General features: G+C 44.0%; 1 protein-coding gene across 1 annotated transcript in view; it reads left to right on the forward strand.

The window, feature by feature from the left end:
* The window catches only part of LOC108898039 (AT-rich interactive domain-containing protein 1B-like), a 168,646-nt gene that overhangs the window by 99,449 nt on the left and 46,327 nt on the right, over positions 1 to 22,870 (forward strand). Inside the window, 2 exon segments of the mRNA XM_051078138.1 lie at positions 16,696 to 16,811; positions 16,813 to 16,994. Of these exon segments, the coding sequence (XP_050934095.1) occupies positions 16,696 to 16,811; positions 16,813 to 16,994 (298 nt within the window).

Here is a 22,870-nt window from a genome sequence, read left to right on the forward strand (position 1 = left end):
TTCAAATTTGACAACAAAATAGTCTCTCTGGGAACATTGTAGGAACATTATATTGGTGCTATAGAACATAAAATACCCATAAACTGTACTGAGATCACACACATGTCCATATAAGGATATTAAAGGAATATTAAAGTGATTTTCCTACTTGTTTGGATGTGATGTGTAGTGATAAGTGTCTGTGTCAGCAGTTTGAATCACATTATGAAACAGTCGGTTAGTGTTGCCTGATCCTGAATGCACCCTCTTCTGTTGTTTGGAGTTTGATCACATGCTCCTCTATGCTCACAGCAAGCACAGCGCCATCTCCTGTCCAACTCTGCTATTACACCCAGGGAACAATGGCCCTCTGCTACCACTAAAAAACTCTCTATACGCTTCACTTCAAGCTGCTCATGTGAAAACACACACCTTTCTCTCGCTGTTCTCAAATAAAGTTTTAACTCTTTTTTTTCCACCTGCTTTGCATTTCTACACATAATGAATTGCTTACATCTCATTATTCAATATCTCAATTATCAGAGCTGATAGCCTCATGGTGCACCCCGAGATCTTAAATTTACAGCCCTATTCCGTAAATGTCTAAAATGAAATTAACTTTTTACAAGGTGTCATCTGTGGCTTTTAAGTGGTGAAATTGGAGCCTCCCCCTCCTGCACACACACACACATACACCTCATAATGAGAAGCCATTATTAGGCCGTGATTGGAGCCAGGGTGGCGATATTAAAAGTGGCAGGAGAGGCAATATCACCACAGTGTCTAATACCCTAGTAGATATGTCATATATTTTAAGACAGCTGCTCCGCTATTTATAATTAATAGCAATTTAGTCCCAGCAAAAATTGGAAGACAGCTAACAGAGGGATCTTGTTCTATTAAGTGCAGATTCAGAATCAATGTCAAAGTGACATTGTACAGTTTTTTAGAGTGGGTGGTCCAGACTCTACAGGGCTTATATAAATACCACAAAGCCCATATGGTGTTATGTGTGTTTTGCACGGAAGACGATTTCCCTTTGATTCAGTATAAAAATAAGTGCAGTACAAACAAAAAAGAAATGAAGTTGGCCTCTAAAGACACATGAATAAAAATAATCTGTCTTTATTCTCATGCCTCACAGTCATAAATCACTCCTTCCCAAATGACAGCCTTATACACGGCATATCAGTGTGGCAAATGGCTCTATCTTATAATAGCAATGTAGCACATAGCAATATTATCTGCTGTGGAGTATTGTAGTGCATGTGTCTCAGCGCTGTGCCCTGGAGCGCTAGCCAGATTACACTGGCCCAGCGACAGTCTTATAATAAGACTCGCCCATTAAATCATATCAGCACTGCTTTTTATAGGCCAACACCTCAGCTACGACACTATGAAACTGTCTATCACACAGAAATGTGTGTGTCTTGAATGTGTGTGTGTGTGTGTATATGTGTGAGGCAGAGATAGTGTGTGAGCGAAGGAGACTGTCTGGGAGGAGACACGTGTGTGTTTTACCAAACGTTGCTGGCGTTTGAGCTGCTCGCCGCAGCATCTGACAGCGTTTCATCTTCTCCTTTTATTAGATCAGCCTCGCGCCGCTGTCACCTCTCCTTTCCCCGTGCTTACATCACACACGCGCGCACACACGCCCTTGCACGCGCACATACACACACAGCCCAGAGCCAGGGCGACCATTGGCTCACAAGGCTCCGCGAGGATGTCCTGGTTGGTTAGCTGGTCTCTGTTCCGTCAGACCAGGTGGGGAGAGGGCATCCAGGACGACTTTCCATCTCAAATCACAGTGTGAATATGCAAACTGGAATGAGTGTGTGTTGTTGGCATATTCATAGATGGTATTAAGATGCCTTCTTTAGATTTCATTTGATGCTGCGGCTGTCATGTGCCACAATTCTGTCTGATTCCTCCTTATCACTGGGATTGGTTCACTTGGGGATGCCAAATAAAAATAAAATGCTCAGACAGGTTTTTGGCTTTCTAAGAGAGAAACTGAAACATGACATGTCATCAAAGAGAACTATGCAGCAAAAGTAATGATGGTATCTGTGCAAAGAAGTTTTGCATTTCTAAAAACCCAATTATTTCAGATGTCCTAAGGGCCCGGTTTATGAATTTACCAATTTGTTAAATGAGTTATTATGAAAATATTGAATTAAAAATTATATTTCAAAGATTAAAATGCACTTCATGGGAATCTGTGGATTCTTGTTGAAACTGAGTGCTAAAAACAAATGAAACCAAAGCAGATAATTGTCAGTGCTGTATATGTTTCAGCCTGCAGACCTTTTTTCATGACTTAGAGGACACATTGACATCAGTAGATTTTAAATATGTGGTTTTGTCTTGACAAACTTCCCCCTGTCACACATGGTGCTGTAAGTAGTTTTCTGTCTGTAGCCAACCGCAGCTTCCCAAGCAGAGCTGTCATGTCACATTTGTCATTTCTGATGGATGACGTCGCTTGTGTAGCAGGGAAGAGTTAAAGAAACGATCCCACAGAAGTCACAGTAGCTCAAATTCTTTTGGACAAAGCAGATTGACGTGTTTTTTTGTTCCTCGCACTTTATTCGCTGCCTTCTGAGGGACGTTTTTTTCTGTACGCTTGCGTGTATGATGCGGCTCACTCAATTGCAGCAGTGCAACATTGAAGTTAATTCAGAGAGTATTTGTGCGTGTGTGTGTGCGCTCCTTCTCTTTTCCCCCTTAGCTTTCTTTCCCTGTTCTCAAATTTTAGATTTGCTTGTGTTGTCACTTTTCATGACATCTCTCCATGTCTCCATGTTATTTCTTTAAAATGAAGCATCTGGATTGTTCTGCAATTTGCTGTGTAGTGCTTGTAGCAAAATGACAATGGAAAAGCATTTTTGGTTTGTATTATTTTTCAAATCATATCTGAGCATACTCTTTAATGGTCTCTAATTGTTAAGATGCTGCTAAAATCACACATGGATATTTATCATCCTTTGAAGTCACAGGCCTTCCCAAAAAATAATCAGTTAATGATACATTTCCCCAATCCAGCCAACAGAAACAAATGATCCACATCGTCAGATTTAATTGAAATGCGTAATTGAATTGTTATTCTCACTCATTTTCATGCTAATGCACTCTCCATACATACACCCTCCCTATCTGTTACACATACAGACGTACAGTGCACAATAATATTGTGCCCACACAGATACACAGACAAAATCAACTGATAGACAGTAGGAGACACAGACACAGAAACACAGAAACACATCAATGCTGATGGTGAAACATGCTTCACATACAAAGCAATGTAGTATGCACACATAGACAGACAGGAAGACTGGCTGACAGGCAGTCGCACACACACACACACACACACACACACACACACGCAGCAACCCAAGGCCTCTCCACAGCTCGGTTAATCCAAGCCGTCAGTCAGTGCTTCGGGGCCTGGATGCTGCCGTTTGATTGTAATTGCAAAAACCGGAGGCGGACGAGGGGAGAGCCAGGGATGTCAATAGACAGGTGGAGGGACGGAGGGATGGATTCCTCCTGCCTACCCACAAGCCCCTGCTCAGCACGCTGTGTGACTTTGTGTCAGCAGTTTGTCTTGTGCATAGCTAATGACGACTCGACAGGAGGGGCGGGCTCGGGTCCGCTGCTGCTGCTGCTGCTGTTGCTGCTGCTCTCATTCGATCTCTCTGTCTTTCTATCCTCTGGTCTTCAGCCGAATCCCAGACAAATGAGATTTTGCCTGAGGTGTATGGGAGGATGGTATGTGGAGCAAGGTCTCTGTCTACCCGTCTTTCTGTTTGTTAAGAAATCTCACAAGCCATAAAGGACCCAGAGGTTTTTCTCCTGCTCACCTCCCCATTCTTCTCCTCCTCAGCCCCCCTCTTCCCTTCATTCCATCTCTCTCTCTTCCCGCAGCTTGGTCTCTCTTCTAATTTAAGTCAGAGGCCAGAATAACTCACGGTGAATTGTTTTAATGAAGAAACGGGGGAGAGGGAGAGAGGGAGGGGGAAGAAGGAAAAAAGAAAAGAGGAGGATAGAGGGAGATCGAGGAGGAGGAGGAGGAGGAGGAGAGGGCAAGGGCAGACTGAGCAGCAAGAAATTGGAGGGAGAGAAAAAAACAATAGACAGAGTGGGTTTGAAATGAAAAAATAAAAACAACTGCTTCTCCAATTAAGGAGCTTTTTTTTTTGTTTTGTTTTGTTTCTTTGGTCATGGACAGTCAGTCACACTTGCTTTTGTTGAGTGTGTGATGAATTACACCCCTCCACTCCTTCTCCTCTGCCTTTGTTGTGGTGAAGTTCCAGCCGTTTGTACCTCCTACAATATCTTGCGCTGTGAATTCTCCATGCCTGTTTACCAACCAGGGTTCTTTTGAACTGGCATAGAGAAATGGGTTTTTGAAAAGTCTCTTTGATGGTGAGCCCAATTTGTTTTCACCGCTAAAAAGTTTGTTTGAACGCTCTGAAATGTGGGCTGACGTCAACGTCGGGGCCTGTCCTGAGAGGGCTGCTGCCGCCCTGTGTGACTCTTTCAGTGTCTGAGCGTGTGTTGGTGTCTATTATCCTAACCTAGCTTGTATGACTTGATTGACCTGAAATGAAAATCATATTTATTGTTCATCAGCCCCGTTGTCTATTTGTCTAAGTGAATACAAATCCATTTTGTCCCCTGAGAATATGTGGAATAATGATATCACATGGTAAAATGTGTGGAATAACAATTAAAAAAGACAGATTAATTTATTCATCTATGTAGGGTAATTCTATTACACCTCTCCTGTGGGAGGTCAAAGGTCAGGATCAGTTCATTCAACACTGTCAACCTTGCACAGTTGTTGGTCATAAATTTTTGCATATAAAAACAATTTACAAACCATGGTCTGTAAATTGTTTTCATATTTTCACTTTAGTGTAAGTAGACATGCTTTACAGTAGGTAGTGTTTCCAAAGCTGAGTCAGTCATTTGCCAACTGCACATCCATGCTGTCAGTCTCCTATTCAATCACATCCCAAAGGTGTTCTATCGGATTTAGATCTGGTGACTGGGAAGTGAAGTAAACCTAACTTGCTGTTCATGAAACCAGTTTGAGGTGACTTTTGCTTTGTGACGTTGTGCATTGTCATGCTGGAAGTAGCCATTAGAAGATGGTAAATTGTGGCCATAAGGGGATGCACATGTTAAGCAGTAATACTCAGATCAACTGTGGCATTCAAAACATCACTGATAGGTATTGAGGGGCCCAAAGAGTGCCCAAAAAACCCATACCACCACCACCACCAGCCTGGACTTTTGATGCAAGACAGGAGAGGTTCGTGGATTCATGCTTTTGACTCCAAATTCTGGCCCTACCATCCACATGCGTCAGCAGAAATCTAGATTTATCAGACTAGGCTGTGTTTTTTTGTTCCAGTCGTCACCTGTCCAGTTTCTGTGAGTCTGTACCCAATGCAGCCTCAGATGTCTGCTCTTGGTTGACAGGAGTGGGACCTGTCCTCTGCTGTTGTAGTTCATCCACCTCAGGTTTCAACATGTTGTGCATTCTGAGCTGTTTTTCTTCTCACCACAGTTATAAAGAGTTGTTATCGGAGTTACCGCAGCCCCTCTGTCAGCTCCAACCAGTCTGGCCCCTCTCTTGTATTGTATTCACACACTGAATTGAAATGTACAGAGAACCCAGGCAAGAATTAGCTTTTTAGTTCTTATATAGCATAAGCTTTATTCACCAATGCTAGTGTCATGTTACCTCAGATCCTCCTGTGATTTGAAGTCATTTTAAAAGTCTTAATCTCTTGTGAATTTTCCATGTGTGTTGTCCGTAAAATAGAAATTCCATTGCAAATTCTGTGTGATATTTCACTTAACACAGGGGTCATCTGATAGACTACTGTTGGTCCAATGTGGATCAGTGTCCTTATTCTGGGCAATCACCTTATTACATAACATGTAGACCCATTACATCTTAGCTGTTTCAGGAGAAAATTAGTCAAACACGTTAGTCATTTGCAAATGCACATCAGAAAACAAAACATAGAACAAATGCAGAAAGTTAGGGGCGGCTAAAGGAAGTGATCAGGTTTCTCTGATTTTCTGCAGCCTGAAGCTGATGGACAGATTCAGACTCAGGCGTTAATTTTACACAGATCACACAAAGATATCTCTCAGAATTCCACCAATCCACATTATTGATCGGTGGTGGGGGCTGATGGATTGCCGAGGCAGACACACTGACAGGCTGCGTGTCCAATGGGGGAAGAGTTTTGCATCGCACCGACCAAACCAGACCCTCAAACCAGACTCCCTCCCACATGCCTCCCCCTCCCCTTCCCCTCTCCCTTCTTTTGATCAGAGTCATTTTGACAGTGATGCATAAGTCTGTGCAGCATGGGGCTGGCGGGCTGGCAGGAAATGCCAGAGATCCCCCGAGAGTAGAGGACTGAGGGATTAAACAGAGAAAGACACTCCCTTAAAAAAGAGGAGTAAAAAGGAAATCAATGTTTCCTCCCTCTGTGGACAGACAGAGCTGTTTAAGGATGCTGCCACTTTTGTGTCTTCTGTAGTCTTTTCTCCTTCAAAAGAGGCCATTGTGTTTGTGTTTAAACTCTGTTTTGTCTCAGGGTTAGTCTGTTCTGCCCCTCACCTGCAGTAGACTGAAGTCCTATGTGGAGGTTAAATCGAAACAAATCATCACTATCATCCCCTGCGTTGTCCTTGCCTCCACCCCCTCCTTCCAAGCTCCGACTTCCTTTCTCTATTTCTTGTCAGTTCTATCAAGGAGAAGTGAATGGCACACGTTTCATCTCTCCAAAGCGACGGTGGGCCTGAAACACAACAGAGGCAGCGCTGGCTAACATTGAACTGGATTGGGTAGAGTAAATACAAAGGCAAGAGGGAAAAGAAAGCAGCTGGGGAAACACAAAAGGATGGAGCTGCAGATGGGAACTAACCTTGCCTGGGTTTCTCTGATGTTCCTCTACACACACACACACACACACACACACACACCTCCACTGCACCCATTACTGTCAACCCCTCTTTCTCTCTCTCTCTCTTTCTCTCTCAAGTCATCCTTTTATTTGTCGTGTTCAGAGGACAGCACCAAAGCATCTGAGGAATGGGAGGTTACAGTGTATTAAAGGAAATGTTGTTTCACAAAAATGGTCATTCCCCTTTCAGCGGGAAATACAGAGGCTACGCAGCTACTGCACTTCAAAGCTGCCCAGAAAACTTCCCATGAAACGACTTTGATTGTCTGCATCTAAAAGGGGACAAGCAGGGGATTTCCACCCCCCGGTGTCTCAGCACAGTCTTTCTCACGTTGTTCTTGGCTGTTCCTAGCGTTGGGCTTTGTTGCCATGTAAAAGGAATAGAGTATGAATTTAGCAGCTCCCACAGAAGAATTACAGGCAGGCAAAAAAAAACATGTTGCTCCACAGTTTTGATTGTCAATAGAAAATCTACTATTTTGGAGGAAAATTGGAGCGTCGCATCGCATGTGATGAACTCATTCCTTCATTTATGAAAAAATCTGATAACTAAAGCAGCTCCACAGACAGGATTGCTGGAATGAAAATAAAATTCATTACTGACATTAGCGATCTTGAACCCTTCAATCTCGCTTACAAAGCAGCAACACAGCAGAGGATGCCATTATTCGTGTTTTTTAAATGGCAAGCAATTAACATTTGATAACATTTGAGAATGAATGGCATCCCAGAATGAAACCCGTCATTCATGTATCATTTTCTATGCTTTTAAAAGTCCCTCACTAGCCCATTTTGATGAAAGATATCACATAGAAATAGTGTGTTGGAGGTGAAGAGACTGAAGAAGCTGGTACATGCAAATTAGTGAGGACAGAGAGCATTAGAGGAAACTAGAGAGAAGTTAGACTGGTTGTTTGGACGTGTTAGTTTGAAGTGAAGAGGCTGCAGTTGAGTGGACTGTCTCCCTGACACACACACACACACACACACACACACACACACACACACACACACACACATACATACACATACACACACAGACACATACATCCAACCCCACACACAACCTCTCCCCCCTTCGCTCCTCCAATGGCCCTGTCGGTGTGCCAGGGCGGGTGATTACCAACGCTCTCCCCCAATTATGGCCTGATTATTCCGCCGCGCTCTAATTGACTGGGGAGATATGCAAATGGCTGTCATTTGGGATGATAAAGGATGCGGGTGCTGGATGCCCCCTGCATTATTTAGCCTCGGCTGTACGCAGCGTGAAGGATGTGGCGTGCGCTTTAATTGCTGAGGAGAGAGAGGTTAAGCTGAACGAGCAGCTGAATTAGAAATGAGGAATTTGGGCCCTTTATTTATTTCTTTATTTTGCCTCTCCTCTTCCATCTCTCTTTCTCTCACACACACACACACATATACACACTACATACACACACTATGTCATGCGTCGTTTTTTCAGTTCTCTCTTGGGTGAGTAGAGAGGTGAGGAGGGGGTGGGTGGATGGCAGGATGTCATGCTGGAATGCCATAAATAAAAACATTAGCGGAACCAATACGTGCAGAACAAATAGGCTGAATGTGTGTGTGTGTGTGTGTGTGTTGGCGAAGGGGAGGTGGTGAGTGGTCGGCTTGTGCATTAAAAACTACAGTGTGAGGAACCTTTGCGGACTAATGAAAAAAAGTTTCAACAGCTCAGACAATAAGTGGGCTTGGCCTGTCTCCTCTGCCTCTGTAAAGCTGCCGTTTTAAATGAAAGCAAATTTAAATACACACTTCTAGGCGGAATACCAATGACCAAACTCGCTGTGTGAAAGGTCGGACTCGTGGGCGGGCAGAGATGGAGTTTGTGGCATCTTCGACTTCAATACCTGGGCACACAAAAAGGGCCGACCTCCATGTTTGTTAAGCAACTTAACGGATGTTGGAGACACTTAACTGTCATTGTTGTTGGTGCAGAAAACAGTTGGGGGTGTGGGGGTGTTAAGTGAATAGGGCCTACTGGCTAAGTACTCTTAGCTGCCACAGCTTGGCATATTATCAGGGGGAATCGGAGTGAAACTCAACACTAATCCCTCTGGTTTGGAGACAAGCAGCACCAGATTTTGGCATCTTTAACAGCTTAGGGGTAATAGGGCCTTAAATGTCCCTTTCAAAGTGGCCCGCCCCATATCTCCACATTATGAGAGGCTTAAGAGCTGGGGCAGTTATCACTCAGTGAGCCCCCTATCTTACAACAAGCAATAATTGCTAATGCAGTGGAGCTACCATTAGCATTATCACCAGATTTAGTGAATCTTTTGGAATCCTGAGTCAGGTGTCCACACTGGTGTTTGACCCTCATGCTTGACTCCAGGGTCCGAGTTTCTTTCTGTTTGGTGCTGGTGGTAAAAAAAAAGAAAAAGAAAAGAAAAAAACACAGGGAGCTTGCTTTTCCTCTTATCCAGATGCTGCGGTGTTATCAAGAGATTGTCTGGGCTTTGTGAAGTGTGCAGAAGCAGAATTGAAAAGAGATGCACATTTGCTTTTCAGTGCTGCTGTGACTTCTCCTCTGCACAACTTTGGGAAGCCCTGAACATTTTGTTCTTAGGCTGCTTTTGTTCCAGATAACAAAAACTGAGAGAGAGAAAGAGCAAAAAGACTGTCTTCAACAATGTAGCCTACCAAATAGTGCGGTGTGTTTTTTAAATCACAAAATAGTTCCTGTGTAATCATGAACTGCTGTTGTTCAAATCAGCATTTTACTCACTAATGTAGTGTTGTTTCCTATAAACACTGTCTACATGTGCTATCTACAATTACTGTTCATTTTCATATGCTTTCAAAGCTGGTAGAAGTAGATACAAAACAAGCATAATTGTGGTTTTGTGTAGCTTCCTTGTGCAAGTACCTCTACCAGCATTTGTGGTATGGTTCCTGCTCCAACCACCTACAGTAAAAATATGTACACCTACAGCAATGTAAAGGCCTCAGTATGCTTAGAACAACTCTTCAGATTGGCCAGGTGTGCAGAAGTGTAAAAGTAAGTCAGAGTTTCAACATCTGTCTCAAACTTTCATCATTCATTTCCATCTCTTCCAGTGGGTACAAGTGCAGTGAGTACAACACTATGCATGCCTCCAAGGAGAGAGACTTAGAAGTACAATGCAAGTATAATGCACACCATTATCTCTATTTGTATGATTCATTGCGTTGAGACCTCAAAGACACACAAAAGACACAGAGTTCTTGGAGTGAGATAAGGGAGACAGTGTGATGGGGAAGAGGCTATGACAGTAGGCTTTTTGCCAAGCCTGTGAGTGTGGCCATTCTTAAGGAGTATAAACACTTTTGCCCTTTGACGTGGTCTGAGGACATTAATGTCTGTGAAGATTCTCAGCCAGGTCACGGTCATCCAAGAAGGGTTGAATCGAGGGCAGCTGGACTTGACTGTAGTACTTGAAACCCTATCACCTCTCATCCAAGTGTCTTCTTCAGTTCTAAATAACTACAACCAAAGTATCTGCAGCCAAGTCCACTTGCCCTCGATTCAACCCTTCTTGGATATCTGAGGACATGTGGTGCAACCTAGTTCATTGCAACCACACTGAACTCTTTGCTCTCTGTGCCCTCAAACCAGTAGTTGTGTAATGTAACCTACCATGTTGGAACACGCAATAGCATCCTTAATATTGTGTTGTGGTGTGATACATGTATTGCAGGCTCACTGTGTTATATCTCTGAGTTGTTGCTGGGACAAGAAGATAGTATGCCACCTGTGGCAGTCTTGGGCACACTTAAATGAGAGACAATTGGAAACTTTAGGCACTTGAGACGGGAACATTCAGCCTCCAAGCACATAGCACAGCACAGAGGTCCACGGATTGGCACACTAATATATTTGAGTGCCTGCCGGGTGCTAGCCTAAAGCCCACAAGGGTTTTGGCAAGCCCGAGGCATGCCAAACATCTCCCCGTGGTTTGCAAAGAGCGCCCTTGCCTGTATTTGGAGTCCTCTCTGGCTTGTGCCTCGCCTCCTCCTCACCGAAGATTTCACTCAGAGACCCTGAGGAGGTGGCAGAGACTCTGCTCAAGAACTCTTATCTCCACACACATGCTCTCATACATACGCATATCCCACACTATCTAGCAAAGACATACTCCATCAAGGCACGTTTGCACATCCCTGCATACAACAAATAAAAGTATTAAAGCCGTTATGTGGATGTGAAGCGCTGTGTGTTAGCGAGCACATTTTGATCAGCATTTCATAGAGTAGTGCTTAAACTGTGATAATTTTTTATCAATTCTCATCATCATCACCAATTATCATCATCATTCCAGCTGATTGACATCAAAGAAAGAAATGATGGTGTGGGTGTTGTGTTAAATCTCCCTCCACTAAGTCTCTCTCTCCTTCTCATTTCTCTTCTTCTTTCTGTACTTAATAGCACTTAGTGAAGGGTATTACAGTTGGTGCTCTACATGGGGCATCACATTAAAACCCTCTTTCACACATACACACATACACACAGTCAGCAGTCCATTTGGATTCATTTGCATGGCATTTCATTTGGATTTTGCCTCAATCGACGGTTTGGGGGATAAAAAAAAACATCTTTGTGTAATAGCATTTCCGCTCAGTCTCCAGTGCACCATAAAGATAGAAAGCACAGCGGCCGGAGCCGATAAATGAGTGCAGCGCTGCCATGAGCAGACCTGTCCCTCAGGCCTACAAACGATGGCTATTGGAGTTAATTACAGTTTGCATCATCATATTTACCCAGAGAAGAGAAACAGAGAATAAAACTGGCCTCTGAGCTCACTGAGGTGTTATTTCTATATATACTGTACCACAGTGAGGTGGAGTAAAATCGTCGCTGTGTGACACATTATAATGGATTTTACTCTTGACCCATGAAAACGCAAGTCCTTAAGGTCCATGTACACATCTGTAAAAACATTAGTACTGTATGGAAATGTAAATAGAAAAATTCTATTAAAGGACAGGTTCACATTTGCTCAAGTCTGTCTTAATACACCACTGACCTGCCTAAAAGTACATTTAAAAACTTTTTGTGATCATTCCTCCTCTGCATACTGGTCATGTAATGATATCTCCCTAAAGCAATTCCAGTATAAAGAGGTGGTGGACAAAATCCACAGGCCTCATTATGTCTAAATATGAAATCCAAAGTTCAGTGGAAGCTGAAATGAGACCTCAGCAGTCGGGCTTAGTCACATCAAGTGGGTATCCTCCAAAGTTACAGGCTTTTTATTGCAAAATTACTTCTTTGTGTTTTCCCGGCAGTGTTTCCTGGCTGAGCTGCAGTGGAATGACAGTAACACAAAGAGGAAATTTTGCACTAAAAAGGCTGTAACTTTTGAAAATAACCACTTGATTTGGCTAACACAGGCTTACATTGGAATCACATTTGGAAGGGATCTTTTCATGGCCAGTATGGAGAGGAAAAACAATTACAGCAACCAATAACTCTTTCAATGAACGTAATAGTTATGCTAGTATTGTTTTAAGACAGACTTGAAAAATGTAATCCTATCCATTTGCACTTTATCCATTGCATGAGAACTGTTGACAGTTGTTCTGTGGTTATCCATAGTAATAGGAACTCTATTTTGAGAAATGTTGCTGTTGAATTTCTTAAATGTAATTTTTCTATGCTGTAAGCAACAGAAACAAAATCTAGTTTGCCTCCACTGAATCCGGGGGCAACAGAAAAAGATAATACTAAAGCTGTCTATGTGGCTTGACACCTGTAGAGTTATGCCAGAGAAAACATTCGCATAACAGGGAATGTAACTATTGGCTATTAGTGAATTTTTAGCAAAGAAGACACTGTTCTCCAATAAAATACATTTCCTGCACACGTATGAACTTGCATAATCGAGTCACCAGTTCTATATCAAATGTCTGCTATTATAACATTTGTATTGCAAAGTCCATGTTTTGGTTGTGTACAGTTTGAAGCTGTAAGGGAGGTTGTTTTTGTCTGTTCCCACTCACACAGTGCTCAGTTGCTGTGTTTGAGTTTGTATTTCAGGCTCTAGTTGGCTGGCTAGCCATGTGGTACAGAGCCCTCAGCCATACTATCCCTCTGACAGGGGCAGACAGAGAGAGACAGAAAAATAGATACTCGATGTGAGATTGTGTGTGTGTGTGTGTGTGTCTGTCTGTCTGTCTGTCTGTCTGTGTGTGTGTGTGTGTGCGCACGTGCGTGTGTGTCTGTGTGTGCGTGTGTGTGTGTGTGATTGTGAGAGAGAGAGAGAGAAAAGTAGCTAGTTTCTCTTGTCGCTCTCCTTTCCTGTAGCCCACAGGAAGCTGCAGCGATTGGCTCCTCCCTGTCTAGACAGAGAACTGCTTTCGCGTGCGCACACACACACTCACAAAGTCACACACTCGCTTGGTGCCTTCTACCATAGCAACTTTGATTAATTCCCAGTGTGCGGTGAGAGGAGACAACATCAGCACCATGGTCAGGGGAAAAAGGCCCACAGTCTGCTGGATGTGACAGCTCCCTGCTTCACACTGATGCCTTATACCATGCTGGGGTGTGTGTGTGTGTGTGTGTGTGTGTGTGTGTGTGTGTGTGGTGTGTGAGTGAGAGCAGGTCAGTAGTATGAGTGAGGGATGGGATGGGGAGCGTGTGTGTGTATGTGGCCTCATCTGTCCCCTCGGCCGCATCAGTGCTCAAGCATGTCTCGCTGTGACAACCCAGCAGCCTGTGTGCCTGTCTCTCACACACACACACACACACACACACACACACAAACAGAGGGACACTAAACGAGTGAGTGCAGGCAGGCGCCAACACCAGTGAGGTGAAGGGTCACGAGCGACTGCCTCTCCAATGTTGTGTGAAATGTGTAGATGGCAGTCTCGGCCCATTATGTGCGTATATGCGACTGTATGTGTGTGTGTCTTGAGGCAGACAGGGGGCATCTCAAAGTAACTGGTTATTATCACCTCAATATTTTTCTTATTATGACAATTACATGCTCCAGGAGCGAATTAAGCAATACAGGACGCCAAGCGGGGAGTGGTTGACAGCTATTTGGAGACTCAATGCACAGAGCAATTTGCAGCCCCGAGCCAAACAAATTGGATTTGGGCCACTTTGGATTGGGGCCCCAGATTGTTGGGCGTTTGGATCCCCCGACCGCATGCCTGCCTGGCTGGTTAGCTGGCTGGCTGGCTTCGATTCTTTACACATGACTATGTAGCAGACAGTTAGCCAGGTAACACAATGCTCCATGGCCCTTGATAAGGATTAAGTGTACACATGAGGGAAGTGGGTGCGGGTTAATAAATGCATTATATTGCTTATAGTGTGAAATCACTCTTCTAAGGTAGTGTTTCTGCAAGCATAAGTTATAACTGTGGGTTTATTGGGTGTTTACAATTGACATTTTTATAGTCTACTGGTGCTAATTCTTTCCCACCCTTTCATGTTATAGACTGCTGCTACTTTTTTGGTCTTGGGCCACACAGCTGTGCTCAAGTGTGTGTATAATCCAAATGAGCCTAACAGCCTCTAAACGAATTACTGGTACGCATTTTCCCACCCCTAAACTGCCACTGGAAAAGCTGGCAACAGCACCCAATTAGGTGAAATGCAATTATTCCCATCCATTCACACAATTAGCCTGCGGGTTAACAGCCTAGCTGTACATCCGGCTAGCTCTGGTGTTTTGGGAAAGCCATCACCATGGTTATACCGGCTCCCGTGGTAACCCCACCATGTCAAATGGCGCGCACCCGGGGCAGCAGGTTGGTTGAAAATATACATTCAGCCTCATTGGTGAAGGCAGCGCATTGCATCACTCAGCTCAGAATACTGGGTGGCTTGATTGGCTGAGACAGGAAGTGGTACCACGGGTGAGGGAGAGAGAGAGAGAGAGAGAAAGGAAAGCGAGTGCCCCATGTGCTCAGTCGTGCAAGGCTAGATAATGCCAGGTGACAGACTGGCAGGCTGGCAGAGCGGGTGGGCACTCACAGCAGCATGATGGAAAACAAAGGCTTTGTGTGTCACTGCCGAGATTGCATTAACCAAAACAAGCAGCCATGGACAGACTGCCACACTGACTTGGTTGTCTGTTCCACAGGCTGAGCCATCCATGGATAGAAAGATGATGGGGGATGCCTGTCTCACTTTTTACATGAAATAACATGGTGCAAGGATAATGAGAAAAAGTACAGTGTTTGCCTGCTGTTTACATAAAATTGACTATTTGACAGAGCTGCATAAATTCAAAACAAATGGCTTTTGACAGTCTGTGCACTGCAGGGTTCAGCAGATATTTATGGTGTTCATTCTTGTACTTAGTTTGGAAGTTTCTGTCAATATTCAACATTTTAAAAATTACCATTTTTATATGATTCAGACTCACTGTTTTGGAATCTACAGTCTACACCAAAGTCTGCAAAAAAATTCAAGGGGGCTGGTGGCACCTTCACTGTAGTTGCTACAGTCTGACACTTGTGCAGTTGTCCAGTAGCTTATTACCATATGAGATTGGCATCCTCTCCCCTGCCCAGACACCAGGAGAAAAGATGCAAACTTGTGTTGAGTGTATTACTCTGTAACATTCATGAGTTTGCTGGAAGTAGAATCACACAACAATAAGATTACAATAAGCATGCAACAGGTGTTTTTTTAGTAGCTTTTATTTTAGTGGATGTAGCTGGGTTGATTTTAAGTGACACACAGACAGACTAATAGACACATATCTCTCTGTGGTAGCAGTAATGGTTGCACGGGGCTCAGGTGGGACAGGAGTGGAGGGTCAACAGGCCTGGTATAGCAGGCAGGATCAGCTGGCATACACCCGCAACTCTTCCCCTTCCTCCCCAAGCAGGCACCAGCCAGGAAACCAGGGTCACTTACAGGTGACTTCCCCCGTGCTCAGCTACAGCTGGGGCACAGCCGCTAGTCAGTGTGTGTTTGTGTGTGTTTGTATGTGCGTGCGTATCCAAATGTGTGTGTGACGTGTAGTTAGGGGGCAGCCATCACATTGTATCACATCACATCACATCTGGCCTTCTCTTTACTTCTCCCACCGTCTCTCCTCTCACTCCACACTTTTATGCAGTGAGTATTCTGTCAACACTATTGGTGGGGATTCCCTGGAATCAGTTCAGGAGGGGGAGTACCTACTAAGCACACGCACACACACACACACACTCTCTCACACACACATGCACACATAAATACACAATCCTCTGCTCACCACAGGGAACGAAAACTGTAATATGAACTCACCCTTGGTCTAAATGAAAGCCCATTACAATTCATTTTCACCACAGCAGCCAGTGTACAGTAGTGACTTCTTCTGTGGGTAATGTTTTTGCTCCTCTGCCATATTAACCACTGTCACTACTCAGCAGGTTACAGAGAAGTCAAATGCTGCTCATGCCTGTGTGAACTTTTAACCTTTTAACCTGTAGTGTCTTATGAAAGCATTAGAAATATGTTTGCTCCTTTTAATGATGTGTTTCATTTTTTTAAATAGATAATACAATCTGGTCTTTTAGCCAAACAATCATATTTAACCATGCTGAAATAGTTGCAATATTACTATTATATGATGACATAATACAGAACTGGGAAAATTTTGTGCTTGCTTGAGTTTAAATTTGCCACCTGCTGCATGTCACCTCTCATAAAATGCCTGGGTGAGCTTTATAAATACTCACTGTTAAGTCCTTTCTTCTGTTCCAGGATCTGTCCGGCTCGATCGATGACCTCCCCACGGGGACTGAGGCCGGTCTGGGCTCAGCCGTCAGCGCCGGCGGCTCCTCCAGCAGCAGCAGCAGCAGCCAGGGGGAGCAGGGAGGCCAGCAACCAGGGACAGTCCCCCTTCTCCCCGCATGCCTCCCCACATCTCCCCAGCCAGAGGAGCGGGCCCTCTCCCTCCCCTGTTGGCTCGCCTGCGGGCTCCACTCAGTCCCAGCAGTCCCGATCTGGCTCTGGACCCATCTCTCCCGCCAGTGGACCCTCTGCCAACACCGCCACTCCAGGTAGGATTGCCATTAGAGCCTCTAAAAGTATGCGCACATGAATCTTGATAATCAAATCAGTCTTGATGAAAGGGGCGACTTGTAGCATAACTTTATTAGTTTAATCACCACAAACAAACAAGAGTGTCACTGACAAGATTTGCTGTCGGAACCAGACACTACACTGCATTTTACATCGTGTACCGCCGAGTTAGATTCCCTGGGAAATTTGCAAAATTGCTTTACAGCTTAAAGGGAAATTGCTTTGTGCCACCAAACAAGAGGCTGCTGTTTGAAACCAAATTAGAGAACAATCGCAAACATACCCCAGTCAGTGATGTCACGTCAGGCATATTGCCTTTGGCAGCTGATGAAAAATAGCTGCTGTGACATCACTGACTGGGGTGTGGCCAGAAAGAGTTTCAGTGTTAATTTGCAGTTTAAACAATTCTTAGATCACCTTTAAGGCAGTGCCAGTTGCCGCTGGATCCATTTCACAGTTATCACACCTACATTTCTGCTTGACCTTTCCATTTACTTTGCTATTTAAAGACTTTAAGCCTGATTTCATTTGTTTTTAAATATGTGCATTTAGAGAGGACTTTAAAAAGGTCATGTAGAAAACTGACCCCAGTGCAGAATAGGTGCACATGTTTCCATAAATAACAGGGAGACAATATTTAAATGTAAAGACAAAGCTTCTGAGTTACACCTTTGTGTAATCCAACACACAAATACATCAGACCAGGAAAAACAGTTGTGAACTTGTTTTTTATTTCTGCTTCTGCCTTAATCAGAGTCTTAATTTAACATGATTATCCTAAATAATACTGTCCATGTGAATCTACCCTCTGAGACTTTGCTGGAGTGTTAGGTGAGCAGGGTTTGACCTTTTTTTAGAGCAGTCTAGCCAGTGGCAACATGTCGGTCCAACAGCATCTTTTTTCTCATCTCCAACTCACCGTATTGTCCATCCAGATCAATTTTTATTCTGCCAGTTTGGACAGAGGATGAGGCTGAGTGTACTCTGCAGCAGAAGACCAAATAATATCAATCCAGCTCGTCTAGACTTTGATATTCTCTGGTCTATTTGAAATACTAATTCAGACCACTGAAGAATATTACAGCGTAGTGCAGAGCACTTCATGGAATATGTCACATTCATTTTCTTCACACAGTTTTTGTCCTTGCATTGTGGGGATTTGTTAAGTCTTTGATCACGATGTTGAAGAAACACATTCCTACATTGCAGTGGAATTTTAATAAAGTCCATCTTTCTACTACCTGTTGATTGCACAGGTATTTCCAACAGTTATGTCCAGACAATATTTCCTCTCCTCTCTGAGTGTTAATGAATTGAGACTGACTGGTAGTGGAGGACCTCCCATCTGATTTGTAGCCTTATCTAAAATATGGCAGGCCAAACAAGACACCAACAGGATTATCAGACAATGCACGGTGTGTCTGTTTGTCTCCTGAGGACATAGGGAGCACGTAACCATTTAGATAAACACAAAATGTTATAAATAAGTGTGGATTTGATTTGCCATAGACAAGCATGTGACGTGTCATCTCGCCACTTCTCTGCCTGACTGAGTGGCTGACCGGCGCGTCAGCATATCTCAGACCTGTCAGTCACTCTGACGAGGCGGGGCAAAATGTCTTGAGTGAGATCCTGATGCCAGCTCCTCCTCCTCCGCCTCCTCCTCTCCTCACAGCCGCTTACCAGAGTGATTGACGCTAATGAAAAACTGGGACAGTGGTTTTCCAGGCACTCGTGCCAAGAATCATGACAAGAATCCGGAATGAGGCGGCAAAGACGGGAAGCGAAACCGATCGCTGGGACGTGATTAATAAGAAAATATTTTAAAATATTCCCCATGCCAAATAAATGGTGATAAAGCGTGGAGCAGTGAGTAACATCTGGCATGTTTTAGCGGCTGTACTACAATCAGTTTGAATTAGATCAAGGAGCAGCCAGCCTAAGAGAGACACAGGAGAACTAATGTGGTTAACACACATCTGATTACTAACGCTCTGCTTTCTAACACTTCATCACAAGTTAGGACACTTTGGTTAATGTTGTCGTGATAGTTCAGTACAAGTCAGTGAGGAGAGGGGGGAGCAAGCGAGTTAACAAGCAACACTGTGTATCCCTCTCTATATATATTTGTGTGTGTGCGTTTTGTTTCCTGAGATTTGTATCTTCAGCACTCCCGATTTGTTAGTTCTGCGGCCATAAAAAAGACGTTCTTCATTATTCATAGCAGTTGCGTGATCAACAGTGTCCCCAAAATAAACAAGACAAACATTAATGAGCAGATTAATTAGCGTGAAAAACTAAAAACTTTTTATCTGCAGTAGTTTGAGCTCCAGTCAAGAAAAAGTCAAAACACACCGTATCTTGCGGCTGCATTGCATCCTGCTCCATTAAGGCTACTGTCAGTGGAGAAATTGGAATTAGCAGTCTCTTCTATGATGGATTCTGCCCCTCGACTGACATCAAAATCAGTTGTTTGCATTGACAGTTAAGGTATTTTTAACTTTTTTCTCCCTTTAGCTGTGCTGTAAATGTCACCATCTGATGTCATATTGTCATTTCTGGCAAGGACCCATATAGATCCATGGAAAATACAAAGAAAAGTTGTAGCCACGTGAGTCTTTAAGTGTGTTAGTGCAGATTTTTCCTTTAAAAACAAACAGATTTATTTTTATTTGTGGTCTGAGCTTGAGTGCGTAAATATGTGCATCTACATTTCTATCCAAAAGTAAAATAACATTGATGGTTTAGAGGTACTGTATGCATGTACAATATGTATGTACACATATACACTGATCAGCCAAAACATTAAAACCACCTGCCTAATACTGTGTCGGTCCCCCTCATGCCACCGAAACAGCTCTGACCCATTGGACACGGACAAGGGACCTCTCAAGGTGTCCTGTCCTGTCTGGCATATCCTTTGGGCCCTGTGGGATTGCGGGATGGGGCCTCCATGGATCTTGATTGTTCTGAGGAGAGTTGTGGAGGCTGGATCAACACCCTGGGCTCTTTGTCGTGTTCCACAAGACATTTCTGAGCAGTTTTTGTGGTGTGGTGCAAGTATTGCCCTGCTGGGAGAGGCCCCTGCCATTGGGGAGTGCTGTTGCCATTGGGATTTGATGTTTAGGTGGGTTGTATGTGTCACAGTAACATCCAGATGAATGTCAGGACCCAAGGTTTCCCATCAGAACATTGCATTGTAATGAAATGATCAATGTTATTCACTTCACCTGTCAGTGGTTTTAATGTTGTGGCTCATCATTGTATACTGTATGTGTATATACCTACATATATATATAGAGTATATGTTATATGTGTGTGTCTGTGTTTGTGTGTTAGTCTGTCACTGCTCAGCCTCACTCCAGGGAGTGATGCGACATGTCACACGGCTGAGCACTCACGGGACACACGTTACCCTTGACAGCGGTCAGAGGAGAGCAATTTCATCATGTCATCCTTTCACCTGGCTGTCACAACACACACACACACACACACACACACACACACATAGGAAAATTACACAGAAGGCAGGTAAAGCACACATAGCAGCACTGTAGCACACATACAATACCTGTAAACTGTTTTTTTTTTATTTTTTCATGGTTTCACAGTACACATATACGGTCACACATATAAATCACATATATATTCTTGCTTGGAAGAGTTGTCTGTGTGTGTCTGTGTGTGTGTGTGTGTGTGTTAGAAAAAGTCAGACGGGGAGACTGACAGATTGCCAGCCTATCATACACCCATACACTTGCACAAATCTATCTTGTCTGAGCTCCACGGCATGTCTGTGATTCTCTCGTCTCCTCACTTCTCTTCTTCTCTCTCTCTCTCTCTCTCTTCTCTCTCTCTCTCTCTCTCTCTCTCCCCTCTCTTTCTCTCTCTCTCCGTCTCTCCATGAAGCAAATCCAATACACTGTAACATTATCCGGGCCTCGCCTTGCTATTTGGATTCTCTCCCGGAGCCAAAAAGGCACACACAGGGCCAAATTGATTTTCCTGTTGCGCTAGATTTGTGACAGTCGAGCAGAAATCACATTGCTCAACCGCCAACCTCCCCCTCCTCTTCCTCCACCTTGTATGCACATACACACACATACACAAAAACAGGCTCTCATACACACACCCCTCCTTCCTCCCAGTGTCTCTGAAGCAATTCAGAGCGTCCTCAGAATATTTTTCTCCTTCCATCAGACATTGGGGACGAGGCGAGCAGACATTTGTCTCTCATCCGGATGAATGTGGGGTGGAATGGGAGCGCCGGCGTTCAAGCTTCCATCACTGACTGCGTGCTGTGGGAGAGAGAGGCAAAGTCATCCAGTCAAAGTTCAGAACACAAGGTCCTGAAAAAGTTGAGCCTTCAGAGTCCCTCAGTTTAGTGTCGTCCCAACTGCAGCAACCACAGAATCCATCAGATATGCTGATGTGCAGGTGTGTGTTGGCTTTCCAAAACACTGCTTTTCCTGGATGTTCCTAGATGTAAATAACATAGTGTTTGCTGTGTGATTTCTGAGTGTACATGGGCTGGTTTGACAAGTTGTCTCCAGGTTGACAACCTGTCACTATGGCGTCACTTCCTGTCAGCCCAAGTATGGCTGTCACTTCTTCCCGAAAATGCGTCGAAGACATATCCATTACGGGGCTGAACCTGATACATACTAAATCAAACTTCACACAAACAGAGCAGTTGTCATCAGCTTGGATCACTGCTGCAGATGGGATGGAGCTGATAAGGTGCAGAGATGCTTGCTGTTGTGTGAGGGGAAAATCTCACAACAGATTTCAGCATCAACAAAATATTTTGCAAGAAAATATACTGCTCTTCTGACTCTTTTCTGATCTAAAAGTAGTAGAAGTTCTCTGGGAAGCAGGCAAAATCACCTATGGATGTTCAGTTGGGTTGAGATTTTGTAACAATGGAGGCCATAGCCATTCGGTGACCCTGTGTGCTCTGTGTAGAAACATTAGAATTTCATTCTCTATTCCATCTGTCAAGGTTTTTCTTTTCATTCGTCACCTGTCTGTATATGTAGTGTTATTGCACAGAGAAACTGTTTTGCAAAGATAGTGTCAATGCTGCTATCACTGAGGGAATAGTGCAACATGTTCTCAAAACACAGGTTTCCCAATCAAGCTTTGTTTTGTTTTAGAAAACTGATCATTTTAGCTTCTCAGAAAATACATTGTAACCTTATGTCTCAGGCACCATGGTGATATTTTTGTGTTAAAGTCCTAACACATAGAAAGGAAACTCAATTTGAACTGTCCATATTTATGCCCTTTTTCAGGACTGGCCCATGTTTGGGTATCTTTATCTCTCTGTGTAGGCCTGGGTTTACACATTTGTGTCTGCATGCCTGCCTGCCTTTGAAGGCCAAACTGCAGTACTTTTCCACATTGTGCCACTACTAATTGACACGGAGCACATCCACACTTCTCCATGGCCTGGCTTGCTCTGTCTGCTGCAAAAAAATCACAAATACTCTCTCCCTCCTCTATTTTTCTCTTTCTTGTTCTTCTCTCTCCACCAAGGTCCTCCGAGGTCCAGTTAACAGCGCCTGCCTGCTGCCCACCCACCCTCCCTTCTTCCTCCCCTCCCCCTCCTCATCCTCTCTCCTCCCTCTTCCATCTCTCCTCACCCTTCCAAGTTTTTATTTTCTTCTAAAAGAGGTGATTGGAGCTTGCGGGCGAGCGCTCGGGAGAGTTTAAGCTGTTTATCTGCGCTTCGCTTCAAGTGCTTCCAGGGCCTAGAAAAGGACAGAGAGGTCAGGGTGAGTGGAGGAGGGAGAGGGGAAGGACAGAGAGATAGAGGGTGGGAGACAGAGAGGGAGAAAAGGCCAGGCCTGTC

Source organism: Lates calcarifer, linkage group LG19, assembly GCF_001640805.2.
Source record: "Lates calcarifer isolate ASB-BC8 linkage group LG19, TLL_Latcal_v3, whole genome shotgun sequence".
Lineage (NCBI taxonomy): Eukaryota > Metazoa > Chordata > Actinopteri > Centropomidae > Lates > Lates calcarifer.